General features: G+C 34.2%; 1 protein-coding gene across 2 annotated transcripts; it reads right to left on the reverse strand.

Annotated features, from left to right (window-relative positions):
* LOC147391074 (respiratory burst oxidase homolog protein A-like) lies at positions 1 to 24,527 on the reverse strand. 2 transcript variants are annotated; one of them, XM_086458298.1, is made up of 15 exons: positions 23,789 to 24,527; positions 23,538 to 23,697; positions 23,402 to 23,450; positions 21,191 to 21,304; positions 19,784 to 20,206; positions 4,908 to 5,291; positions 4,714 to 4,809; positions 4,497 to 4,612; positions 4,185 to 4,352; positions 3,945 to 4,104; positions 3,506 to 3,706; positions 3,286 to 3,414; positions 2,660 to 2,738; positions 2,441 to 2,560; positions 1 to 262 (listed from the first exon to the last, which is right to left on the reverse strand). In XM_086458298.1, the coding sequence occupies exons 1-14, from the start codon at positions 24,441 to 24,443 to the stop codon at positions 2,451 to 2,453; spliced, it is 2,844 nt and encodes a 947-aa protein (XP_086314424.1). In that variant the 5' UTR covers positions 24,444 to 24,527; the 3' UTR covers positions 1 to 262; positions 2,441 to 2,450. The 2 variants fall into 2 exon arrangements, with proteins under 2 accessions (XP_086314424.1, XP_086314423.1); XM_086458297.1 differs by lacking the exon at positions 1 to 262 and having other exon boundaries at positions 2,323 to 2,560; positions 23,789 to 24,526.
* Positions 24,528 to 26,583: the final 2,056 nt, after the last annotated feature.

Here is a 26,583-nt window from a genome sequence, read left to right on the forward strand (position 1 = left end):
CCAAGAAGAGTTTGAACGACTTTCCAATCAAGTTGATGGTTGGATAAACAAAGCCTTCATGGGATCCTTCATTCAAGGTCTTCAAGACGATATCGGGCAAGAGGTGTTGATGTTTCAACCTTCAACATTACAAGAGGCAATGATGTTGGCTTATGACAAGAAGATAAATTATTCCGACTTCGACATGCAAATCAACCAATGCTGAAATTGGTTATCAATGGCCAAACACAGATCAAAAATCTACATGAGATGATCATGGCACCTGCACGACAAATTTCAAGCGATGAGATGAAAGTTCAACGGGACAAAAGATTATGTTATAATTGCGATGAACATTACATTCCATGTCATCGATGTAAGAAGATGCAAATATATTTACTAGAAGGACGGGATGAAGTAGATGATGACAATATTCTAATTGAAGTTACCTTTCCACTAGAAGGACATGGTTGATTTTTAGAAGGGGCATTGTTAGGACTCTATTTTCATTAGGTTTAGTTTATATTTATATTAGGATTCTATCGGTAGGATTAATTATTGATTTAGTAGGTATTTGATTTAGATAGGTATTTTAGTAAAAGTAGAGCTAGTAAATTATTAGTACTAGGACTCTTTATTTATAAAATGTTATAATCCCCTTATCAATTAATAAAGAATATTATTTTAATCGTATTTTTACACAATTCTTGGTGTATTGAACACTCGAGATCGTTTTTTCTCTCGTTTGAGTGGGCACATTAGGAACTAGGTTCCTAACAAATTCCTTATGATGAATTCCGTCACAAAATGAATGGTTAGAATAGATCAGGTCTGATTTGTTGTATTCCTTTTTTTCTTTAGTTGCAAGTATTGTTGATGAAGACAAAATGTTGACTGTAGAGATTGAAGGTCCAACCAAGTCAAGGTCGTAAATTTGCCTTCAAACAGCAGAATGATGATGATTGGTTGATCGTGTGATGATGGTTGGCACAAATTGATCCAATGATCGTTGCTTTTATACCAATTGTTACTTACCTACTTAGATCAAATCGCAAAACTTAAGAAAAGAGAAAAAGATTAAGAAAATTGATCTCTTTCTAGCAAAATCAGACCTAGACCGACCAATTCAAGATTGTGAATCTCTTGTTTCTCTCTAAAGATAAATAAATTTGGAAGACTATTCTCTATCTTTCTCCCAGTAGTCAATTAAATAAAAACACTCTCCCATAATTTCTTAACTAATCAAATAACTGTATCACTCAATCCATGACTTTACTTGACTCAAGCACTAAACACAATTTAACCCACACCTCTTATCAATAGTAATTGAATTAACTCCTAATTAGTTACATAATATTTTGAGGTTGGAGAAAATGATTTTAGGGTAACAAATTGCTTTCAACAGATCGGGAGGAAGAGTGAAGATGAACGGTCAAAACGGTTTTATTTTTATTATATACTAACATATTTTTGGTTCGGATTTACACCAATCAGATTGGGGTTAATCCACAGCCGATATGAAATTTTATCAGATCCATGTATTTCAATCCAAATCCAATCCGGGCATCCAAAATCTCAATCTAAATCCTTTCTTTTTTTTATCAAATAAGATATCGAATAAAATTCAATTCATTGCAAGCCCTAGATTTGATTACCAAGAGTACATGTATTGCCCCACCCATTGACAGTTTTAGATTTTCTAAAGTTAATCCGAGATTTCACCGAATCCCAAATGACCCATCACAAAACTTAACAAAGGTAGTTTTGTAATTTGGGAAGGCCATCATTAAACATTGGTTCATGTAATTCGATCATTCAAAAGATCCTATGAAATCCTAGATTGACTTTTCTCTGAAGAAAAAAAAAAAAAAAAAAAATTGATATTAAATTATAATATTTCAATTGCAAAATTTTTTTTTTCTTTCTACCTCCAAGTAAACCCCAAGTAAACCAAGACTTCTAATTAGCTAGCCACATTATCATTAAAAATTGAGGCAAAAATACACTTAAAGGATTCATATCAAAGGAAAAAAGGTTTAATAAAAACCATCCACCAACTCCCAACACCTTTCCTTTCTTAGCCTTCTTTCTCTCTAACCACTCACAAATGTTGACTAACATTCATGCTCACATCATTTTCAATTAGATCAACCTCTCCACTGCAGCTGTAGACTCCCAAAGATCAGGCGCCACGTGGCAATCTGAAGGCCCAATTCTCCTCATCTGATTCAAAGCCACCTCAACAACCAAAGTCGTTTTCTTGGTTGTGTTTGGTAGTTTATGATTCGATTTACATTACTCCTATAATTTTTTTATTTTTTATTTTTAACTATTAACTGTACATTTTTTTTTTTTATTATTCCTTTATATTTACTGTCATTTTGCAAGAGGGGAAGTTGTTGGCTAAGGCAATTGAGATGTAGACATGTAGTGAAGGGGTGAAGGATAACCAAATGCGCACCCCAGACACCTTAGAAATGCTCCTTGTGAAATTCAAATTTGGTGGAACCTTTTTGATTGAATTCTTGGCAGAGCTTGCTTAGTTCTTGAGCCAAGACAGGTGCCCCACAGTAGAAAACTCCTGCTCCAAGGATCAAAGATCACCAAAAATAATTAGAATTTTTTTATATTAGAAATAAGAAATTTCACATTTTTCTACAATTAATGAAATCTGACTCACCGATCTTCGCAGTTGGGTGCTTCGTACATGTTCTAGAGAAGACCTTCTTCCAATTAGGCCTTGCAAAATGCGTTCGTACCTGCATTAACGATCACATGTCTTTACATTATATCGTTGTTTGAGCAAAATACCAAGATCTAGGGATGTATGTGATGAATAATCAAGAAACACAAGATTTATATGCGATTCGGTTAAGCCTATACTCGTGGATGAGAGATGGGAGTTTCACTTCAATTTGAGAATGCATGATTACAGCCCTGACTTATAAAACAATAGGTTTACCAATCCGAAACCAACTCTCTTAAAACCCATAATTCCATATTTTCCTCTTACATCAAATATCACTATTAGAGTTTCGTTGATTAGGAGCTCAGCACCCAAACCTGGGACCCCAAGTTGGGAATTTGATGAATAGTATCTGCCAGGACCTTAATTCAGGACATTTAACACAACATAGTTAATTTTCTCCATGTTATTCATCATTTTAATATTATTCTGAAAGGACTTTATGATATATTGGTTCTTGTGTGAGGTGTTGATTCATTCTGATTGAACATGAACAACATGTGGATCCATCTAATGAAGAGCGTTCAAGCATCTAAAGAGACATTAAAGAACATACTTACTCTGGTTCCTGAAACAATGTCGACACCATTCTTGGCATGGTTGAGGGCTTGAACCATGGTGATGAGGGCCGAACGGGCATCCCCTTCTTCATACACACTTGTCAAGTAGTTATGCATCTCAATCACACCCTAAGGAAAAAAATTGAAAATAATGAATTAGGAACCACTCTTACAAGAAAAATAAATAAATAATATTATCGTCATTCTGTGCTAGTTTTACCCTTTGATCAAGCTCAGCAACTTCATTCATGACTCCCTTGAACCAATCGAAGGAGCCTTGTTCCCGAGTGACCCAATAGAAATAGGCATTTGTTGTCTTCATAGATTTCCTTCTTTTCGGTGAGACCTTGTTAAGAGAGGTGAAGGAATCTATGCTTACAGTGCTCTGATCTGTTGTCCTACTGAAATCCAGGTTTGAATCCTAAGAAAAAGAAGAAAAGAAATTGGATCAATAAAATTCGCCATCATATCTCCTCATTAAAGTTGAAAAGATTAATTTAAAGCTAATATATTTCTCTTCTAACATCTTCCTATATAAATCACATGTATTATTCGAAAGAAAAAATGTATAGGAGCCGAAATTATAGTCATCATTAACTAACAAGCCAAACATAAATAAATAGAAACAAAATACAATGAAAAGTGCAAGATTTACTTACTGCGTGCTCCTCCATTTTAATGATATTGTTGAGCAAATCTTTCAGAATACTAATGAAAGGTGTTGCTCCGATTCCAAGCCCAACAAGTAGCAGGACATCGTAATTCTGATAGTCTTGTGCAGGAGCTCCATAAGGACCATCTATTAAGAGCTTTGGTAAACTGCAATCCAAAAGGGAATTAATGTAAGAATTAATATGATCACCAAATTGAAGTAGCAAAGAAATGAATATGTAGCAAACCTTTTCTTGGTTGTTTCGTCAGCTCTAAGAAGCCCACTTGTCCCAGCTACAGGAGTCTCACAAGCTTCTGCAAAGACCCTCTTGAGCTCTCGTGTCCAGTCACCCAATTGCCGAATGTGGATACTAAGGTAATCATCACCAGGAGCCGCTGTTATGGAAAATGGATGCCTGGGGTATCAACATTTTGTTATTCATCCTCACAACAACATTGTAGAACATTGTGTTTTTATAGAAAATAATTGAGTTACATGAGAACTGGCTTAAATATCACAATGAGAAACAAACCAAAGCAAGAGGATTACGGTAGTTTACCACTCAAATGGTGAAACAGCGGGGCACTGAACAAACATATATTGTCCACTTTTATACTTGAAGTTGGGAGGCTTGGACATTTGCAGAGTGAGAACATTACCCGGATAGATAGCAACCTGAAATTTGAATAAATCAAACAAGTCATCAAAAATATTCAAACAGAAGACGTAAACACATATGGAAAGAGCCCCTTTGATGATTGTGTTTCTTCTATTACCTTTAAGAGCCGGACAGGGTAAAACCCAGACCTGAAAAATCTAACAATCCTCTCAAATGCGTAGAGAAGAACGGGGACAGAAAGATACATCCACGTCTGACACAATTCATAAATAACATAACACATCAGTTGAACATCTTAACTCTTATGTTTAATTTAGCAATGTCAGAAGAAAAAGGCTAGTTATAAATTACCGTCTTGAGGTACCAATCGTGTACGAGGTAGAGGTACATGCCATGGATTACAAGCAAGATGTAAACAACGATGAAGAGGTGGTGAGAATACCAGAAGGCATTGAAGCCAGTGAGCCTATCAAATGGCTTGGGAAGCTTAACCAGGCTTCGTCTAAACCATCTGGTTGCAAGTGTGAAAGCCACTAACATGCACACAACCATAAGAATTCCGGTAATACCCTCTGGCCCATGGATTAGTTTTCCATACGATGGCTTGTGTTCTCCAAAGTCATCACGCAGATTCTTGTAGTCATCTTCTGAGGAATTGATTAAGCGCGGGAAATCACAGGCAAGGTGATTTCCAGCATGAAGGATGACACCAATAACAATGGCGGCTGCAATTGTCTGTCAAGAAACCAAGAGATCCAGATAAAATAATTAGTGTAGATTTTTGATAAATAGCTGGACAAATGAGTAGGCCGAACACTCATTGGGTTCACCAATTATCCCATTTAACAGATCAGAATTTTTTTTTTTTTTAAAGTCCTTATATGAGGCAAATTAACTGGTTGCACATACATGATCTTATCTCTTCCCGAAGTTTAATTTTGATGGTAGAGCATGTACGGCAGCTAACCATGTTAACTTGATTAACACTTACTCCTCTCTTCACTTGAGAATAAAGGACCAGAATAATAAATGAATACCCTATATCAAAGATGATACGTATCACAAGGACTGTCAATGGATCAGGTCTGAGTCGGTGATCTGATTCAATAAATTAGGCCTGGATCAACAATTGGGTCCACTGGATTGGGCCTAGACCTCAGAATCAGGATCCAGCAGCTTTTGAATCTGGATCAGCCCTGGTTGAATCCATTAATGATCTTATCATATGTATGTACTAGAGTTTGTTCGTGCCGTATCCTCTTTGGGGTAAAGGGGTAAAATAGGAAAAATAATAAATTTTGAGGCGTATTATTAAAATTCATTGAGGTTAATGGGGTAAAAGAGAAAAATAAAAAATAAAGTTGGAGAGGTATTATTAAGAAAAGGGGAGGAGGAGAGGAAAGACAATAAAGTTGAAGGAGGTGAAGAGGATGAGAGGAAAGACAATATTTTGTTTACTTGATTGGCTTCCCTCGGAAAGTCCTTATTTGGGATAATCTAGTGAAAAGAGGTTTGTTGGGCATAATATCTGTCATCTTTGCCATTCTAGTGGTGAGTTGGGCAATCATATCTTCATTCATTGTGCATTCACTTCAGAAATTTGGTGTTATTTTCTTTCCCTTTTTTGGATTGCACGGGTGTTTCCTTGGTCTGTGGAGTATCTCTTTGTTGGGTGGAATTAGAACATTTTTTCTGACAGAAAGAGGTATATCTAGGCCAACTCCCTTAGTCATTGCTTGGGGAATTTGGAAGGAAATAATCGAGGGGATTTTCCAGGTAAGAAGCAGACGTGTTGAGATGTTTTCTTGGAGATTTTGGGGCTTACATTCTTTTGGAGTAAGAGAAAGAAAGACTTCAATGGGGTGTTCTTCGATGATTTTATCTTTAATTGGGATGTTGTGTGTTCTTAATTGCATCCCAGTCTGTTCTTTGTGAATTCTTTTTATTTTATTGCTTTTTCATTTTCTTCCTTTTTAGCTTGTATCTTCGGAGGACTACTCATCCTCCTCTCTTTTTATTTATTGATATTTCACACTTATAAAAAATAAAACAGACAATAGTTGGATGGGACGATTGTCTCCCATAACTGTAGCAATGGAGGGACCCACAATCTTATTTTCTTATATAGACAATAAAGTTGAAGGGGTGAATACGAAGGGCACCATTGTAGCTGTAGCTGAGGAGTCATTTATCCCCTACCGTTGTGTTTTATCATATAGATATGTCAAAATTCATATAAGAATAATGCTGAGGTGACCTCAGGCCAGAACCTCATATCGCACTTCTTGACGTGAAAGTGTATGGGAACCATATATGCTTTTCATTGAGATACGAGTGAAAAAGCATCTATGGTTCCTATCCACTTTCACATCAAGAAGTACGATATGAGGTTCCAGCTTGAGGTCACTCCAGCACGACTCTCCATATAAATAATGTGTGTGCGCATGTGTATCATAAACGCAAAACAATATCAACAAACATGAATAAATAAAAGTGTTTCCTACATGTTAATTGACTTCAATATTTACATGGGTGTTTTTTTTTTTTTTTTTTCCTACATCAAATTTAACGAATTCATCAATAAGATAGGCTAAATGTTAAGTTCCCCTGATCATAACTGATAAGCCTATGGATCTTATTGGATCTGGCATCGATCCAACCCATTGAAACATCAACGGATCCAGTTTATACACCCATAATTGGATAGGTCTTGATCTACTTTGGACCCAAACAAAAACCAATTCATTGACATCCCAAAATTGCAAGTCAAAATATGGGGTTTGGTAAAGTGCTCAACACAAACAAAGCATGAGTGGTTTCCAGAGCAGCCAAATTTTAAAAACAAGGCATGATGCAGACCCAATTATTTTAAGAACACAAACAATAAAATGATTGGAACCCCTCTTGAAAACAACCAGAGGGGTCTCTTTTTCTTCCTATTGTTTTCAGCATTTTTGTGAGCTCTACAATTTGGGTTCAGAGGTACCAATGCTAAACTTCCGGAAAAAATAAAAACAAAAAATGGGCCTCCCATTGAATGACAAAAATACCAGCCCGAAGGTGACATTTACGAGCTTGAATAACATGACCATAAATTCAGGGGCACTATTATCAATTGAAAGAAGACCAACATGACAATAGTAAACCAACCTTACAATTACTCATAAGAAATTGCTACATTCGCACATTTCAAATCTTATTAAAATATGAGTTCAAACTGAGAGATCTTGGAGTAAGAAAGGTATGTGGTATTGCACCTAACTCTTATTTAAGCTGGTCAAAAATAAATTTAAGCTTAATTCCAAAATGATAAGTTGGCTTTGCTATAATTTTGTTGAAAATTTTCTTCCACAAGAGTTTTTTGTTAGACCCATGTAACATGTGGCCCATTGACCTTGGTCAATTGACCTCCACGATTTTAGTTTCCAAATCGCACAAGGATTCTATAGAATAATAGAACATCAATATTAATAGAATCCCAATATAATTAGAACTCTATATTCTTTAAGGTTTAGTAGGAGACCTTAATGGATAGGAAACCTACTAAAAGAATAATTCTAGGCCCTCAACTTTCATCTATAAAAGGGAATTGGCTAACTCATATTGAGTACGTTGAACACATAAAGATTTGTGGAGAAACAGCAAAATAAGAAAAGTGATATCAATCAATCACTAACCCAACCGATCCACATTGAAAGAAGGGAGAAGGTGAGTCTAGCAATTAAAGGGATCAAATTCGATTGGGGTTTCAAAAAGCTATGAGGAACGTGGATTGAAATACACACCTCCAAACACATTGAATCAAAGATTAAATTGCGATGGCACAAGGTAAGTAACCATATCCTGTTTTTTATTTAATATGAATATGTATGTTTGAGATATGGGTTACTTAGTTTCTATTGGGACAATGAAGGTCATGTTGAATATTTGAATGTTTAGATTTTTACAACATGTGATATCAGAGCATGATTTTTAAATCTCTATATCTTGCCTACTATTCGTGAATAAAAGATTTCCATAAAATTCTTGTGTCAATTTCTTGATTTCATCATATAACCATGATTGTTGAATTTTCATGTATGTGTGTGATTTCAATTTTTGTATTTTGTATTTCTGATTTTATAAAGGTTCAATTGATACATGAAATTTCTATTTTCACGTATATTCAAATTGTTTTTGGAATTCCCAATTTTTGTGTAAAAGATCGATATTAAGGTATTTCTATTTTATATATATAATCGGTAATTTTTTGGGGGTTTCTGATTTCATATATATTCAATCGGTAATTCGATTTTCTAAATATACATATATATTCAAATCAGATTTCTAATTTATAAATATACATTCAATTTCAGAATTTTCGATTTACCAATGTAGATTAAATTTCAGATTTTTCGATTTTTACATGTATGATTAAATTCTAGATTTCCAATACACGAGTATATACAATTTCATATTTTGGTCCACATGTATATATATTAAATTTGGATTTCTGATTTGTACATTCAAATTTAGATTTTGGTTCATCATGAATATTCAATTTCAGAATTTTCAGTATTCATTCAATTTCGATTTTGGAATTTTGTTTTGCATACATATACATGAGTTATCAATTCGTTTTGGGTTTTGATATATATTGCCAATTATGATTTTGGAAATTTTCGATGCCACTTGAATATTTAATTCAACTTTAGTTCATGAATTTTTGTTTCCACATGTATATACATTTCCAGATGTTAGACTCTTGAATTTTGGATTTATTATAAGCATGTGATTCTAAATTTTGCTATCGGCATCATTTTGTTTTGATTTTGGATTTTTTGTTGATCAAAACTTTATGTAAATATTATTAAATAATTTAGAGAAACATAAATTTTATTAATTTTGTAGCCACCAAAGTAGTCTTAATTAGTAAAATTTATGAAATATCTAATTGTATTAAATTTAATCATCGAGGTGACATTAAGGAACAATAATCTTTACAGTTGCAGACTCAATTAACTAAATGAGATTAGCCCAAAGGAGAATTTCATTTAACTAATTGAACTCTAGGTAAGGTAATATAATCTATATAATTTAACAGAACTAAAATTGGATACCCAAAGGTAACAAAACTGGCTAAATCAATTATATAGATTTGTTAGTCTTATAGGGTGAATAAAATTAGTCTTTACCCTTAGATGAGTGAACAATGAATATACCTAGTTTAACCTAAAGGATAAATTTAGGTGATATTAATGAGTTTATCATTTATTTAATACAATTCAAAGCACTAGCTAGAGCATTGTTCTTATAAAATTTCAGTTCCCAGTTCATTCCATTCTCATGCGTCCACCATCCCAATCCTTGTTGGATCAAAGTTTTCAAAATGGTATGAGCACATCCAATTCACTCTAACCTAACACTTATTTCTACAAAACCTACAGAATTAACTGAGAACAGTACGGTAGAACAAGAAAACTTGGATCTCGCTTGGGAAAGATTGAATAGACTTAGTAATATTTATGAGGATGACTATCACTAACAACATCAAGACCTTCCTACCTCCTACTGACAACGCGCAGGAGTACCTGAAGAACATAGAAGAAAAGTTTAAATCTGCTGATAAGTCACTTGCGGACACACTAATGGCTCAATTGACAACTATGAAGTACAATAGGGCACGAGGAATACAAGACCACATCCTCAACATGACAGACAAGGTTGCAAAGTTAATAGCATTAGGAATAAGTGTGGATGATTCCTTCCTGGTTCAGTTCATCCTCAACTCTTTCCCAGCTCAGTTCAGACTTTTCAAGATCCACTACAACACTAATAAAGATAAGTGGAGTGTGAACGAATTGACTAACATGTGTATTCAAGAGGAGACGAGATTGAGACAGGAAGTGAAACAATCTGCTTTTGTGATGATTCAAAGAATGAGGAAGAAAGGAAGAATATCAAGGAAATGAAAGAAAAATTCATCAAGAAAAGGTAAAATGCATGGGAATGCAAATCAGACTAAAGAGAAAAACAGCAATAGTGTCAAGTGCTACTTCTATGGCAAGACAGGACACATAAAGAAGGACTACGTTAAAAGTAGAAGTTGGTTTGAAAAGAAATGTATGTTGTAGGAAACTGAATTTATTGAGAATTCTTTGATACCCATTACAAATGCCCTAATAGGGTATTTACAGACCAACTATCCTATTACAAGAATATTCTAGAAAACTATACCAATTATCCTATTATAAGAATATTCTAGAAAACTATCCTATTGTAGAAGGTTACAAGAATGTTCTAGAAAGTCAAGAGTGATCAAGAATAATCAAGAAGAATATCCTATTTTCCTAAAATAAGCCTTGTAAATTTTTCAGCACTCTCCCTCAAACTAGTGAATATATGCTTTCCATTCCCAGCTTGCCAATGACCTTTTGAAATGTGGTTCCAAGTAATCCTTTCGTTAGAACGTCTGCAAGTTGCCCTTCTGTTGTAACGTATGGGGTGCAAATCAAACCATTGTCTAGTTTTTCCTTTATGAAATGTCGATCCACTTCCACATGTTTTGTACGATCATGTTGCACTGGATTATGAGCAATATTGATGGGTGACTTGTTATCACAATACAACCTCATTGGACTGTCTCAGGTGATTTTAAGATCTTCCAGAATTATTTTGATCCACAGAAGTTCACAAATTCCTTGTGCCATTGCCCGAAACTCTACCTCTATACTTGATCTTGCTATAACCAGTTGCTTTTTACTTCTCCATGTAACTAGATTTCCTCCTAGAAATGTACAATAACCGGATGTCGATCTTCTATCCACCACGGACCCTGCATAATCTGAGTCTGTGTATGCTTCCAAACGCAAGTTTGCTCCCTTTTTAAATAAAATTCCCTTATCTGGACTACCTTTTAAGTATTGGAGGATGCGGTATACGGCTTGCAGGTGTATACTCTTAGGATTGTGCATGAATTGGCTAACCACACTAACAGAATATGCTATGTCAGGCCTAGTATGAGAGAGGTAAATCAGTCTTCCAATCAAACGTTGATACATCCCTTTGTCTACAATCTCATCTTCTAGAGCTTCACTTAGCCTATGATTTGCTTCTATCGGTGTCTCCATGGGCCTGCAACCTATTTTTTCAGTTTCCTTGAGAAGATCTAGCACATACTTATGTTGTGAGACAAATATTCCTTCTATTGAACGAGCAACCTCTATGCCTAGGAAATACTTCAACTTGCCTAGGTCTTTTATTTCAAACTCTTCTGCAAGACGTTTCTTGAGTGCTCCTTCTTCCTTCGCATCATTACCAATGACAATAATATCGTCCACATATACTAGTAGTGCAATTACTCCCCCAAAGGCCGAGTGTTTTACGAATAGAGTGTGATCACCTTGACTTTATTTGTAGCCCATTCCTAACATTGTCTTTGTAAACCTTCCAAACCATGCTCGTGGAGATTGTTTTAACCCATACAATGCTTTCTTTAACCTGCATACCTTCTTATCTCCTGAATTGTCATCAAATCCTGGAGGCCTCACCATATAAATCTCTTCCTCTAGGTCTCCGTGAAGAATGGCGTTTTTCACGTCGAATTGGTGTAAACTCCAATCTAAGTTGGCTGCCAATGACAACAAAATCCTTACTGTGTTCATCTTAGCCACCGGTGCAAATGTTTCTTCATAGTCCACTCTATAGGTCTGTGTATAACTTTTGCAACTAACCTGACCTTGTATTGTTCAAGTGATCCATCAGCTTTATACTTCAGAGAAAACACCCATTTGCATCCAACAGGTTTCTTTCCTTTGAGCAGCTCCACCAACTCCCAAGTTTTGTTCTTTGTGAGTGCATCCATTTCCACTTTCATAGCATGTCTCCATTCTTCTTTGTTTAGGGCCTCGGAGAGTGTTTGTAGTATGGTTGTGAAGTTTAGATGGGTGAGAAAGCTTTTGTGTGATGGTGACACTTTTTCGAATAACACAAAATGAGACAATGGATATTTTGTACAATTTCGGGTACCTTTTCTAACTGCAATGGGTAAGTCAAGATCATTTTTTTCAAAAACTTCAGAAGACAAGTTGATGACAGGGATATCAATATTTACCTCATTTCCGAGAGTTGGTTCGGACGCTTGAGTTAGCTTCGGCTTAGCAGTGGAACCTCTCTTCCTTAAGTAAACTTGCAATGGTTTCGTGATAACTGATTCAATACAAGTATCTCCTGGGGTTATAGGTTCAAGCTGTTCAACTTCGGATTGTTTTGATGGCTCAACTTCTTCTTGTTCAAATTGTTTTGGTGGTTCAGTTTCAGACAAGGGAAATGGTGGAGTGTTTTGGGATGGTGGTTGGCTAGCTTGAGCAGGAAAGTCCATTAGAAAGTCATGATCCCCTTGATCCTTATCTTCACTAGTAAGTGTCTCCCCCTGAAGAGAAGGTTGGAAAAAACTTTCACTTTCAACAAAAGTTACATCGGCAGACACAAAGATTTTACGAGATGGTGGATGATAACATTTATAACCCTTTTGAGTTGAGGAATACCCTATGAAGACACACCTAAGAGCTCAAGGATCAAGTTTACTACGACCATGAGAATGAATATGAACAAACGACATCCAAAAACTCGAGGTGACAATTGATTGTGAGATGCAAAATCAGGAAAATTTTTGGAAAAGACCTCCCAGGGACTTTTAAAATCAAGAACTCGAGATGGAGTACGGTTTATTAAGTGGGGTGATGTGAGAACTGCTTCACCCCATAAGTATTTGGGGACATTTCGTTGGAAGTGCACGAGTTGTTGACAAGAGATGGCCATTCTTCCTTTCTGCCACTCCATTCTGTTGGGGTGTATCTATGCAAGAGGATTCATGTATTATCCCCTCTTTTTGAAAATATGGAGATAATACTTGATTAAAATATTCTCTTGTATTGTCAGATCTTATTTTTTTTATTTTAACCCCAAACTGATTTTTGACCATGTCATGAAAGATAGAGAGAACCGTGCAAACATCAAATTTTTGTTTTAGCAAAAAACCCATGTGACACGAGTACAGTCGTCAATAAACGTGACAAACCATTTAGCCCTTGAAATATTTGAAATTCGTGACGGTCTCCAAATGTCACTATGGATTAATTGAAAAGGAAATGAGGATTTTTTATTACTCGAAGGAAAAGAAACTCGTTTGTGGTTGGCAAACTCACAAATGTCACAATGAAATTCACGAATATCAACATTCTTAAATAAGGAAGGAAACATGACACTCAAAGTCCTAAAGGAAGGATGTCCAAACTGAAGGTGATAAAGCCAAATCTGATCTTTTATTGAAGATCTTGTATCTGACAAGGAAGATGGATTGTCAATCCTACAACTCTTATTTTTATTCTGCACATCAAGGTAATAAAGGCCATTGCTTTCCTTAGCATGCCCAATCGTCATCCCCATAGCTCGGTCCTGAAAAATACAAGAGGTGGATGAAAAGGTCAAGCTACAATTCAAATCATTTGTGAGATTTTGGACAGAGACTAGATTTATTGTAAGTTTTGGAACGTGCAAAACATTTTTCAGAATTAATGAAGGACTTATGTGAATATCTCCTTTACCTGCTACAGTAGCAAATGACCCATCGGCTAATGTAATTTTTCTATTACTAGAACATGGACTATATGTGGAGAATATAAAGGAGTAATGAATCATGTGGTCAGTTGCTCCTGAATCAATGATCTAAAAGTCGAAATAGTTACTATCTGAAACACTAAAGGCATGAGAAGAAGAAACCATACCTGAATGTGCAAATGAACACATACCCGATGGTTTCTCCAAGGAGTTGAGAAGTGATCTTAGCCGTTCAATGTCTTCTTTGTTGATCTCCTTGCTATTAGAATTCTCTTGAACACCCGAGCCATCACTGCCGGTTTGTGTCAGATTAGCATGTCTCTTTTGTTGCCAATTCTGTTGCCAGTTTCTTGATCCTCCCTTATTTCTACCAGAAAAGTTTTGTGGTTTCCAACACTACTCCTTCAAGTGTCCTGTCTTCTTGCAATAGTTGCAGATGAGATTGGCCTTGTTACCATTTCTTTGATCTTGCCGTTTGCCTTCTGAGTTTACAACAAGAGCCTTCTCTGAGGAAGTTAGCTCTCTAGGACTTGTTGTAGCTAATGCTGAGGCTTCCAGCGATGCGTGTGGAACAAGCATGACTCCCCTTTGGCTTTCCTCGGCACGAACAATCGCAATTGTCTCATTTAGAGATGGTAATTCTTCCTTTCCAAAGATCTGCACTCTCACTTGATCAAACTCAGGATTGAAACCCGCCAAGAAGTCATATGTTTGATCATTCTCAATAAATTTTTTGAAAATAGCAGCATCTTCACTATCTTTCATCACAATACACCTATAATGATCCATCTCTTGCCACATGTTTTTCAACAGATTAGAATACTCTGTAATTGAACGATTACCTTGTTTTGTAGAAATAAGTTTGGTCTTAATATCATAAATCTGGGCTGAATACACTTTTGAGTATGTCTGTCGAACTGTATCCCATATGTCCTTAGTTGTGGTGAGGAACATACAGGTGTCACTGATTTCCAGCACCATTGCATTCCAAAACCAAACCATGACCATGGAGTCCGCTTCATCTCAAGCAGCGAATACAGGATCATTTTTATCGGGTCCAGTACCAAAGAGATGACTGAGTTTTCCCTTGCCTTTGAGAAAAGTTCGAACCAGCAGTGACCAGTTTAGGTAATTTTTACCATTAAGTCTGTAAGCAGCTTGAATATTCTGCAACTCCCCTACGGCCTGATTGATCGTCACCATCTCAGACTAATTGGTGGCTCCTGACTCTTCTGACATCGTGAATTCAACAAAGATCCCAAGGGAAAAATAAAGGGAGGATAAAAACAGATGAACAACAAACAAGATGGCAAAAAAAGAAAAAAAATCGATTCCTAGGATATGAACCTAAGGCACTGATACCATGTAGGAAACTGAATTTATTGAGAATTCTTTACCCATTACAAATGCCCTAATAGGGTATTTATAGACCAACTATCCTATTACAAGAATATTCTAGAAAACTATCCTATTGTAGAGGATTACAAGAATATTCTAGAAAACTATACCAACTATCCTATTAAAAGAATATTCTAGAAAACTATCCTATTGTAGAAGGTTACAAGAATGTTCTAGAAAGTCAAGAGTGATCAAGAATATCAAGAAGAATATCCAATTTTCCTAAAATAAGCCTTGTAGATTTTTCATCATTTCTTTCTTTTATATATTATGAATCAAATTTAACTAAAGTACCATTTAATACCTAGTGGATTGATTTTGGAGCCACAACTCACATTATGAATTATATGCAGGGATTCCTTTCAAGCAGGAAACCAATGCAAAGTGAAAGATCTACCTTCATGGGGAACCGTCTCGAAGTGAAAGTGCTAGCTGAAGGAACCTATCGCTTGATATTAAAGACTAGTCATCAGATGGATCTGGAAAAAACTTTTTATGGTCCTACCTAGGAATTTGGTTTCTTTATCTAGATTAGATAATTTAGGTTATTCAATTTATTTTGAATCTGAACAATTAAAGTTATTTTTCCGTTCAGTTTTAGTTGAATCTAAGATTTTAATTGATGGTTTATATAAAGTAAATTTAAATTATGATTATGCCCAATCTTTAGTTTCCCTGCATTCAAATAATGATTTGAAACGTGGTTTGATTAATGAAAATTCCTCAATCTTGTAGCATAAACGTCTAAGGCACACCTCTAGAGCTAGGATAGAGAGATTAGTAAAGAACAAAAGTTTTAGACAATTTGGACTTCACGGATTTCTCAGTATGCATGGATTGCATTAAAGGAAAACAAACCAGACATACTAAGAAAGGAGTCACAATAAGTAAATAACTTCTTGAGATCATACATACTGATATTTGTACACCCTTTCCCACTGCATGTTTGAGTAGAGAAAGATATTTCATTACCTTCATAGACGACTTCTCTAGGTATGGTTATCTCTATCTAATTCATGAAAAATCTCAGCCTATGGATATCCTTCAGATATTTATAACTGAGGTAAAAAGGCAGTTAAACAGAAAGGTTAAAATAATTAGGTCAGATAAAGGAGGTGAATACTATGGTAGATTTGATTAATCAGGTCAGAACCCTAACCCTTTTGCTAAACTCTTAGAAAGATTAGGTATTTGTGCACAGTACACAATGCCTAGAATGCCTCAGCAAAATGGATAGCTGAAAAGCGTAATCGCACACTTATAGACATAGTTAGGAGTATGTTGAGTCACTCAACAGTTCCAGAATTCTTGTAGGAAGAAGCATTAAAAATCGTAATGTACATCTTAAATACAATTCCTAGTAAAGCAGTTCCTAAAACTCCATTCAAGTTATGGACTGGTAGGAAACCCAATTTTAAGACACTTACATGTTTGGGACTGCCCAATGAAAGCAAGGATCTATAACTCACAAGAAAAGAAATTTGATCCCAAGACTATATCTGGATATTTCATTGGTTATCCAGAAAAGTCTTAAAGGATACAAGTTCTATTGTCCTAACCATAGTACGAGAATAGTTGAAACCAAAAATGCAAGATTCTTGGAAAATGATGAGATTAGTAGGAGTGTCAAGTCACGTAAAATAACTCTCGAAGAAATAAGAATTTTTAATCTTCATGAAATTGTTAGTTCTCAAAATGTTCAACTACTTGAGGAGAATGGGCAACAGTTAGAGCAAGTTGGTTCACCACTCCATCAAGACTCAACCATTGTAATTGAAGATTCACCACAGGTAGTTCTAAGAAGATCTCTCAGAGAAAGAAGACCTGCCATTTCAGATGATGACGTAAAAGATTATCACCAAAAGTTTATAGAGAACACATTATCAGGATGGGTTATTTGGGAAAATCTTTTATGTATATGCTTCATGAAATTGTTAGTTCTCAAAATGTTCAACTACTTGAGGAGAATGGGCAATAGTTAGAGCAAGTTGGTTCACCACTCCATCAAGACTCAACCATTGTAATTGAAGATTCACCACAGGTAGTTCTAAGAAGATCTCTCAGAGAAAGAAGACCTGCCATTTCAGATGATTACGTAAAAGATTATCACCAAAAGTTTATAGAGAACACATTATCAGGATGGGTTTTTTGGGAAAATCTTTTATGTATATGGAATAGATTATCTTGAATTGGTTATGTAATTGACATTAATATTAATATTAAATAAAAGTTTTTTTTATTTATTTCCTATTTTCAATTATATTACGCATATTTTGTTTGGATTTAAGTGATACATGAAATGTCTTGACAAGATAAATGACGGGGACATGATTAAGAGCTATATCAAAGAAGATATTGATGATATAGTACATAGAAGGAAGTATGACATAGATGACATACAATCGCCATAACTCACATTAATATTAATCGAAATATAACATTAAGGAATCTAATTACATATTGGGAATATTAATGATTTTAAAAGGCCGTGATCACATATAAAATATTTTCAATTATAAAATCATAAAGTTGAGTCATTTTCAAAATGTTTTGAAACTCACTATTAGCACAATTGGTCTAATGAGCCAAGTGGGAGAATGTTAGACCCATGTAATGTTTGGCTCATTGACCTTGATCAATTGATTTTCACGATTTTATATAATAATAGAATATCAATATTAATATAATCCCAATATAATTAGAACTCTATACTCTTTAAGGTTTAGTTGGAGATCTTGATAAATAGGAAACCTACTAAGAGAATGATTCTAGGCCCTCAACCTTTGTCTATAAAAAAGGATTAGTTAACCAATATTGAGTACGTTGAACACATAAAGATTTGGGGAGAAATAACAAAATAAGATAAGTGATATCCATCAATCACTAACCCAGCCGATCCACATAGAAATAAGGGAAAAGGTGAGTCTAGCAATTAAAGGGATCAAATTCGATTAGGTTTCAAAAGACTATGAGAAACATGGATTGAAATACACACCTCCAAACACATTGAATCAAAAATTAAATTGGGATGGCACAAGGTAAGTAACCATACCCTATTTTTTATTTAACATGAATATGTATAATTGAGATATGGGTTGATTAGTTTCTATTGGGACAATGAAGGTCATATTGAATATTTGAATGTTTAGATTTTTACAACATTTTTTTCTTCAATTTTAATATAAATATTTTTGATCATCCCAAATAATCAACTTTTTCCACCTAAACCCAAATAGGTCCCACACTCCCACTCCTCTTGGTCAACGACATTTATTTACATTTATTTTTTTGTTTGTTTACTACTTGTCATTGTGCAATTCTCTCACATTGATGTCTGCTTCTAATAATAAGATGGTTAAGATCGTCTTGTTAGGCTGTTTTTAGGTCCCATCATGCCTATGGGCCCACAAAGATCGGACTGATTAGTGGTTTCCATTCCATGTTTTTCTCCCATTCCAGATATATAAAATTGGTTTTCTTTAATTATCTCTTTCAATAAAATGCCACCCTGTATTCCAAAATCCAGACCATTATAGTTGACTCCCTTGACTTTTGAAATTAATAAAGTCTAACCCTAAATTACACCAAACCCTTCATTTGGCTATTTAAATTTTGTCCCATAATTGCAATTATCAAGATTTTGGTTTATGTTGGCAGTCAAATACTTAGATTATTATGGTCAAAAGTTTTCCGAGACAAATTTAATATACAACCTTAACGAGGGAGGTAATAAATTAAAATTCCTAAAAACATTAAATTGAAGTTGAGAGGTTATATTAATGAAGTCTTTAAATTCGGTCTCTCTAAAATGACAAATTATAAGCGTCGCATTGTATTCCAGAATATTAGAGTTGACTCCCTTGACTTTTAAATTTGAAAAATTCTAACTCTAAACCAAAGATTATCTCCCAATAATATCATCTCGTTCAAGAAAATTATATACTACAAATGCCGCCCTGGATTCTAAAATATTAGAGTAGACACCTTGACTTTGACTATAATAAGTTATATCCCGAAATTCCACCAAACCCTCTATTTTATTATTTAAATTCTGTCTCATATTTACAGTTACCAAAATTTTGGGTTCTGTTTGACAGACAGATTACTTATGGTCAAAAATAAAAATATTCCAGAGAGACAATTCTAATATACTACTTTAATAAGCGAGGTAAATCAAAATTCATAAAATAAAAAAATAAAAAAATAAAGTAGAATTGCAGCTTAGAAGTTACCTTGTGAAAGTTAATATTGTCATCAAAGGGGACGAATCTTGCAAGCTTGGTGGACCTAAGCCAGGTAATGGTGTTCCTACAAACAGGCAGAAGGATAAGAGCCATGTTGAACTTTAGTGTCTCGGCTGCACCCTTGGCTGTGACCAGGCAATAACCCATAACCTTAAAAGCATACTTGTTCTTGTACTGAAAGAACTTCCAAAAGAAAAGGCCTGCCATTATCAAAACCCATAGAGCCAATACCCAAAGCCTCCTCCAATTCTCCTCCAAGTAGTAAATTACCTTTCTGCCCACTCTTCTAATGGGCCCTCTCTTCCTCAACCCTTGTAAGTTCTGGCTCAATGCCTGGCTTGTGTAACTTAAAGCCTGGCTGTAGTTCAGATACGTGTCCTTCTGTAGCAACAATGTCTCCAATTGCCACAGCTGCATCAACCAAAAATAAAGATCAAAATGAATCCTACGGTCGTACGTGATCATCTCATGCCAATAATTTCCATGATGACGCGTGCTTTCGTTTATGACTTATGTGTGCGCAGTACGCATTTCAGAAGGATTAGACGTTGTTCACATGGTTGCCAGCTCGTTTATGTCAGTAGGTCTATCCACGTGGCAGAAACGAAGATTTTCACAGATCATTGAAGTTTCAGAAGTCAGAAGAATCACTGTTTCTCTGGGAAATTCTAAGAGCCTATAATTTATTTTTAAGAAAGTATCTTAAAATAGGGTTTTCTTTCTAAATACTTTTCTAAGTTATTTTATTCTAAAGAAATAATGCTTTAAGATGGTCCCTCACATGGCGCACATCCTGACGTGAGGAATCATAGATTTTTATTTTTATTATTTAAGATGTGTGACGTACACTCTAGATGTCACTCCAGCACAAGCCTATTCTGAACCATGTACAAGTTAAATTACTAACTACTGTACCAAGATACGTCTGGATTTAACGAAAATTACAATTTTAACGACTTTCTTAATAAACAAGTAAACGAGGTAAACCAAATTTGTTAGAGAAACCCTTTCCTTCCTAACATTAGGAGGGAAAAAAAAAAAAAAAATCTTACCTTGAGAGCCTCAACACCCTTTTAAAATTAGAAAAGTCATATTTATCTTAAAAGAAATCTAAAAATCATGCACCCTACAAAAAATAATGTTATTAAATGTCTCAACTCTATTGGACTTAGGTACTAATTAAACATATATCCTATCTTCAAAACAGTAAAACTCCTTAAGTCTGACTCTTTTTAAAACTTAATACTAGATCACAACCACTATTTGAAGCTCTCCATCAAACTGACGGTTGATATGCTATGAAATAAAAGTGTTCTTTTAGGATCCAATCAACAACTGAGATGGAGTGATCAAGACCATCTCAGCCATTGATCCGATCCTCAGTGCCCAATATACCTCAATGTATCCAAGCTGTTCAGGATCTAACTCCTCCATGATCAGAGCTGCATATTCCTCCGCCTGTTCTTTCAGTCTCGACAACTTATTTGCTGACGCACTCAACATTATAACCTACAAAGAAAAATACTTATTAAACGTTATGGTATGATTAGCACAAAGAGATGTACATCAATTTAAGAGAGATAATTTTCAACCATTGGATCTGAAATTTTTATGTCTTTTATTAAGATTATTTTTTAAATCTGATCTTCATGGGAATAAGAAATTATTTGGACAACATGAAAATTAAAGTCAACATGGTAACAAAGTACCGGGCTGGGTTCAATTTGGATCAATTGAAAAAACTTGTAAAAATAATTCAAAAAATATAAAAAGACAAATGATAGAGTAACTCAAAATTCACTTGTTATCATGAATGTGCGTATTAAACCAGAGATCTTTTTTTCCTTATGTATCCAAAATAAAAAGATCTACAGTTATGTGCACATACCACGTTAATTAGTGAATTTTGAGGGATTTGTTTTGAGTTAATTTATAGTGACTCATATAAAAATTACGTTTTAGGATTTTTAACCAAGGAATTTGTTAAGGGCACGTGTTAAAGTGCAATAAATACACTGTAGAATTGGAATTTGAATGTATTTTAGTAAATTATTATTTTTTTTCAAAGTCATTTTTTATACAAAATCCAATTTTCAGAGTGTATTTATTGCACTTTAACATGTGCCCTTCCGACACATGTTAACAATACCATTTAATCAAAGTCCATATTAAATCCCCGTAAGAGCACACTTGGATAGAAAGTATAAAGCAAATAGGAAGAAAGTGATTTTCAAGAAGAAAAAAGTTTTTTTTTTTTTTTTTCTAAAAATGTTAAGATTTTTACTTTTTAAAAATAATTCTCTAAAACAAATTATAATTTTTTTTTTTTACTTTTTAACTTTCAAAATAAGTAAGAAAGTTACTTTTCTTTTTTGTTTTTATCCAAACGGATTCTAGAAGCATTTATCAAAACTTTAAAAAATAAAAAAATAAAAAGAGGCGGGGGGGAGGGTCCCTTATCTTGTTCTTGAAATTTGAATGTCCGAAAAAAAATAAAATTTAATAAATGAAACATGCAAGCCAGATAACCAAGACCACGTCTAAGAGAATTAGTAGAGAACTCTCAGAGACCCACCATAGAGAACTCTTAAGAGACCTACCAAAAATCTTTTTTAAAGATTAAAAACATCATCAAATTTTATGATTAATCGATAAATTATTGACTAATTCATCATTCCTCCACTTCTTCAACTAACCCATATTCGGAGAAATTTGTTACTTAGGACCAACAAGTCTTAGTAAGTCTGGCAACGTGACTACGCTAGTCACGCTCGCCTAACTCATCAACAAAACATTGAAAATGACAATAATTTTTTTATTACCGAAATGACAATAATACCCTTAACCTACTCCACTGAAAACGACTCAGCCTTATCAAAGAAATGAGATTTATTCCTCAATTTGAAAAATCTCGGAATGCCATCTGTCAATAACGTAGAAGAAATAGAGGAGAATTTCGGTAATTTTCAGAATTTTTGTTAAATGAATCGTCACCACCACACCAGATTGTAGTTGGTGGTTTCGGTATTTAGTCAGGTTATGTTCACCGAAACCTCGCCAAACTATCATAATTTAATTCCAGAAATAATACTCTTTTGATTTAATATTAATTTTTTTTTTTTAAATGAGTTGTTGTGGCCGGTGAAACAGTCAGCTAAGTCATATTTTTTTTTATCTCGGAATCTTACACATTTACTTCAAACTTAATTTTAATTACTTACAGTAATCGATATTGATTCTATCATTAAGCTTTTAAAAAGAGAGCAGTGTTTTAGAAACCGGATTGCCAGGTGGTTCGACCGGTTTGTTTGTTATAAAAGTTGGTTCAATTATTTTAAATTTAAATTATAATTTAAGGTAAAACTCAGTTTTTCAAAAACTCGACCGGACCAGTGGAAAATTAGTTTTCTATTAAAATAAATCAAAGTAATAAAAGAAAAAAAAAAAAAATATATATATATATATATATATATATATATATATTTTCAATTTTTTAATAAATATATAAATGGGTTCAACCAAATTGACCACGGTCCAATGAATTTGATAAAAGGAAAACATTTGTTCGGTTTTTTAAAAAGTCTTTGTGATTAAGAAGAGATGCACCTCTTTAACTTCTGCTTCGGTGATTCTACCATCTTCATTCTTGTCCACCCTGCAATAAAAATGAAAAATAATAAATAAAATAATTTTAATCAACTTAAAAATGAGTTTTAATTTGATATTTGAAGAACAAACATACATGTCGAAGAAGATTTGGAGTCGAGAATCAAAGCTTTGATCAGTAATTTGAGACCAAAACTCGTGAAGTTCATCTTTACTGATCTTGTCAACCTTCAATCGTCTCCTTCGACTCAGGGCATCGAACAATTCCAACGCAAATTCTTTCGAATCTCTCATTCCTTCAAAATAAAATAAAAAATTAATTAAAAAAAATTGATTTTTCTTAAAAGTCGTTTTTCGAGAGAGAGAAAAATAATAAATAAAAAAAACCTATGCATTGTGCGAAATCGGATCGATTGAGAAAACTGTCTTTCGAAAGCTTTTCGAAGTTTTTCTGAACTTCATTCCACGCATCTAAACCGTTCGTATTGCGATTGCTAATGAATTTGAGTCCTCGAAGCGCTTTCTGAGCACCAGATCGAGTCCGATTCAGCTGAGCTCGTTGTCTCCGTATAGAGCGAGCAGCTAATGCAGAATCGATTCCAGATCCGTTTTGAGGATTCGAAGAAGTAGAAGAAGAAAGCGCTTTTGTTGCGTGGCTATGACTCCATGAAAACCTCTTTAGTTCGGCTTTAAGCTCTTGTGAGAAATGTTTCGCTTTCGCGACTGCTTCAGCTTTCAATTCCTGAGAAAACTGACGAAGCCTATACGATGAGCTTCGTCTAACTGTTGGTGATCTCGAGGAAGAAGATAAAGGAGTCTCAGTTCCTCCACTTGTTTCAAGATCGACAATATCGACGGCTGTCGTCGCTGGTTCAACGCTTCGTAGAATGATCGTGTCGTCATCTTGGAAATCGAGTGTAACCTCAACGAATTCTTCTGATGGAGAACCTGAATCGATTCCTGGAGAAGATCCACCACTAATTGTCTTTCCTGCAACTGTATCTGACGCCCATCGACGCTCATGCTTCGAGAAATTCCTCATTTTAATGGAAAATCGATTAAAATTATAAATTTTAATATTAAATTTCTTATCTTTCTCTCTCGTGCTCTCTTGCAGCTATCGATGACAGTAGTTCGATTTAACTAATAATTTAAAGAATTGGAGTCGTCGAAACGCGTTTGGAATCTCTTGGAAAAGACATTTACGCGGTGATCGAAGGAAAGTTAGAGAGAGAGAGAGAGAGAGAGAGGGAGACAGAGGATTATCTATCCAAAATCTAAACCAGACAACAAAAATAACAAAAACAGAGATAGATAAGCTTGAAAAGGACAAAATCGGAAGAGAGAACTATTGGAAAGTCGCAAGAGGACCTCGGAAAACCGATATTTTTTATATTTGTGGAGGCCAATACGTACCGATACGATATATTTAGCAGAATCTCTAAGTCTGTAATTTGTCAGATTGTTGGTGACCACAATAGTAGCTTGAGATCTCTCTTTTTTCTTCTTCTTTTTTTTTTCTTGTTTTACGTAGAAAGCCAACGCGTTACGCGTTTGTACTTTATAGTTTATACTTTGGGGAAGGAATTAATAGAGGAAATGGGAACAGAGCTTAAAACGGGTGGGGTCAGGTAAGATATGAGTATATTCATATCCGATTTTTTATTTGAATCCAAATCCGGATTTGAATCCAATTCGGATCCCCGTTAAAGGCTATTTCAATAAAAATTACAAAACATGAGACTTGAACTAAATACCTCTTCTTTTGTTAAGAGAGTCCCTAGTTACTATGCCCAACACTCATTATTTATTAAAAAAATATCTTAAAAATATAAAATATAATTTATAAAATAATATATCATTCGAATCTTGACGAATATAGGGATGGATCTGTATCTAACTCGGGTCAAGGGAAATCAACCCATATCAGACTCTTTTTTTTATTTGGATTTTCTTGAAGGAATCAAACCCATTAAAGTCAAATTTGAATAACTCAAATTTCGGATAAAATCCAGTCCATTTTAAGTCCTAAATGGGAAATAGAAATAGTGATGACAACACGAGAAATTGAGAAAAATAGAACTTATTTGGAAAAGAGAAGAAAAAACAAAAGAGAGAGAGAGAGAGAGAAAGAAGGACGGCTTTGATTTTATTACATTGGGTTGAAGACATGAATCATTCGAGTCAAAAGAGTAGATCAACAGAGAAAAGATGAAATAAGCGTAATGTTTACCAATGCAAAATGCAGGTTTATTCTTTGAACAAAAGTCAACATCATTTGTGTTCATCAATTTACAGTCAAATTTGAATTTAAATATTTTGAAAGATACTTCAGAAAATTTAAATAAATAAAAAAATTAGCATAAATTTATATATAAAAAAGGGTGTTGACTTTCAATCATGAGGTACCTAATTTTGCATTTTGCAATGGGGTAATGTAGACACCCTATTTTCACGATAATGGGTGAGTGTTCTAAGAGATTGTGTTCACTTTATATAGTTTTCACTACTCGGATGAGATATTCCACACTAAAGAAGTCTTAAAAATCATTCTATACTAGGGAAACACGACTCAAGATATAGAAATTGTCATTTTCTGACCAAAACAATTTTTCGCAAAAAAATTGATAAAATCTAACGAATTTATCAACAATTTTAAAATTTTAAAAATCATGAAACTAACATTAAAAGCATTAAATTGATAATTTAAAAAACCTTAATAAGAGTTTGAATTAAATTTTTAATCAACCGTAATATAATTTATAAATTTTAATAACAAATAATTAAATTAATTAAGTATTGGGCCTGGTCCATTCACTTAAGCGTGATCCAAGGGCGGATTTATATTGGGGAAGTGGAGGTGTAGATACGTGAGGTTCAAAAAAAGATTTAACCTCATCTATATGCATTTAAAAGTCGCCACCATTCAATGTTAAAGGTGTGAATGAGCACCATAAAAATGAGTTTTAAAAAATCTTTTTTTTTTTTGGCTTGAAGTGACTCACAATCAATCAATTGAGGGATAAGGAATGTGTCAAGCACATCTTCCCACCTATGAAATTATGATTATTAAAGTATAATCACAAGTTAAGTAGAATTTATTTATTTTCTTTTTTTATTTTTTTTTTTTTTTTTTATTTTTTTTTTTTTTGTAATTTTGAAGTTAAGAGTAAATAGATTAT

This window comes from Akebia trifoliata, chromosome 11 (genome assembly GCF_017979445.1).
Source record: "Akebia trifoliata isolate Shusen 1 chromosome 11, ASM1797944v1, whole genome shotgun sequence".
Classification (NCBI taxonomy): domain Eukaryota; kingdom Viridiplantae; phylum Streptophyta; class Magnoliopsida; order Ranunculales; family Lardizabalaceae; genus Akebia; species Akebia trifoliata.